General features: G+C 46.0%; 1 protein-coding gene across 1 annotated transcript in view; it reads right to left on the reverse strand.

The window, feature by feature from the left end:
* The window catches only part of LOC106013666, a gene marked incomplete at its 5' end in the record, with an annotated part of 45,840 nt that overhangs the window by 36,443 nt on the left and 8,033 nt on the right, over positions 1-1,364 (reverse strand). Inside the window, 1 exon segment of the mRNA XM_013089996.1 lies at positions 761-1,150. Within this exon segment, the coding sequence (XP_012945450.1) occupies positions 761-1,150 (390 nt within the window).

Below are 1,364 nucleotides of genomic sequence, written 5' to 3' on the forward strand. Positions count from 1 at the left end.
TAATCTCTTATAATATGGAAACATATTATTTAAATACACATCCATTATCTAATACGCACTCAAACGTACACACGCGCACACATGCAGGCGCGCGCACGCACACACACACACACACACACACACACACACACACACTCTCTCTCTCTCTCTCTCTCTCTCTCTCTCTCTCTCTCTCATACACACACTCTCTTGGCAGTACCAGCAAAGTTGAGTTTCTTTAGACCTAAACCACCACCCATGACATTGGCGAAAATAGATTATGACGTGTCTAATTTTGTAGGAATGCTGCTTAGATTTTCAAATAGTCCTGTTTGATAATGGAGGATTTCGTTATGATATGACCAAACAATAAAAAAAAAAATAAATAAATAAAATTATGCCGTCCATTCAAGGAGGTAAATCTGTCCACCTGCAATAGATGTAAGCCGCCTTGTCAATTCGCCCCCACCTGCCCACTCAGCAGTAGTGAGTACCTGACTTTGAGTTGGGGAAGTAAAGGCGGCGTGGAAAGGAACTGGCCACCCTACCACAATATTATTTATGCTGAAGGCCCAGGAAGTTGTCTCACTAACAAGGTAACCCCCAGTGTCCGGATCAGATGCGGGAAGAACATTACTTTAAAGGGGAACAATTATGCCGTCTATTCATGGATGTAAATCTGTCCACCTGCAATAAATGCAGACCACCTTATCAAATCAGGATTCCACGAAGAAGTCTGCAGTGTGTACTGTTAAGTTTATATGTCAAGTACATTACTCACCTCGAAGGACTTTTCCTTCCCGGTGTCGTTGACCCTGGCGCTAGCAGAGAGGTTGAGCGGAACGTTATTGCCCGTGTCCGGCCCAGCAGTCACGTAGGAAAGGCCGGGGGGGATGGAAATTGCTGATTGGCTCTCCAGCGGTGATGACGTCGGCATATGCGGGGGCGGCAATGGCGCGCATGGGCTGAGGGCAGAGCTGGGCGGGGTGGGAGGGGTGAGGGGGGACGCCATGGAGCGCAGAACGGATGACGTCATATCCTGAGGGTGGTGATGGCGGCTCGGAGGACTCTCGCTTGTGGGTCGGTTGCTAAGGCAACGGGAGCATTGGCAGGGGAGGAAATCTTCTTTTCGGCTGAAGTTTGTGGAGTTGTAGTAAAGAGGTAGGCTCTGAGGGGGGGAAAAGCATGCAGAAATACATTTTTAAAAGCGGTTTTCAGAAAACATCCAATAGAAATTGAACAACAAAAAAATGATGAACAGAAAGTAAATTATTCTTATACCCGATGTCCGGTCTAGAAGCCAACATAAAAAAACGGGTTTTCAGAATACATCTTATAGAAATTGGACTGTAGAACAAAACAGCTGAACAGAAAGAAAATTATTC

Source organism: Aplysia californica, unplaced genomic scaffold, assembly GCF_000002075.1.
Source record: "Aplysia californica isolate F4 #8 unplaced genomic scaffold, AplCal3.0 scaffold01100, whole genome shotgun sequence".
NCBI lineage: Eukaryota > Metazoa > Mollusca > Gastropoda > Aplysiida > Aplysiidae > Aplysia > Aplysia californica.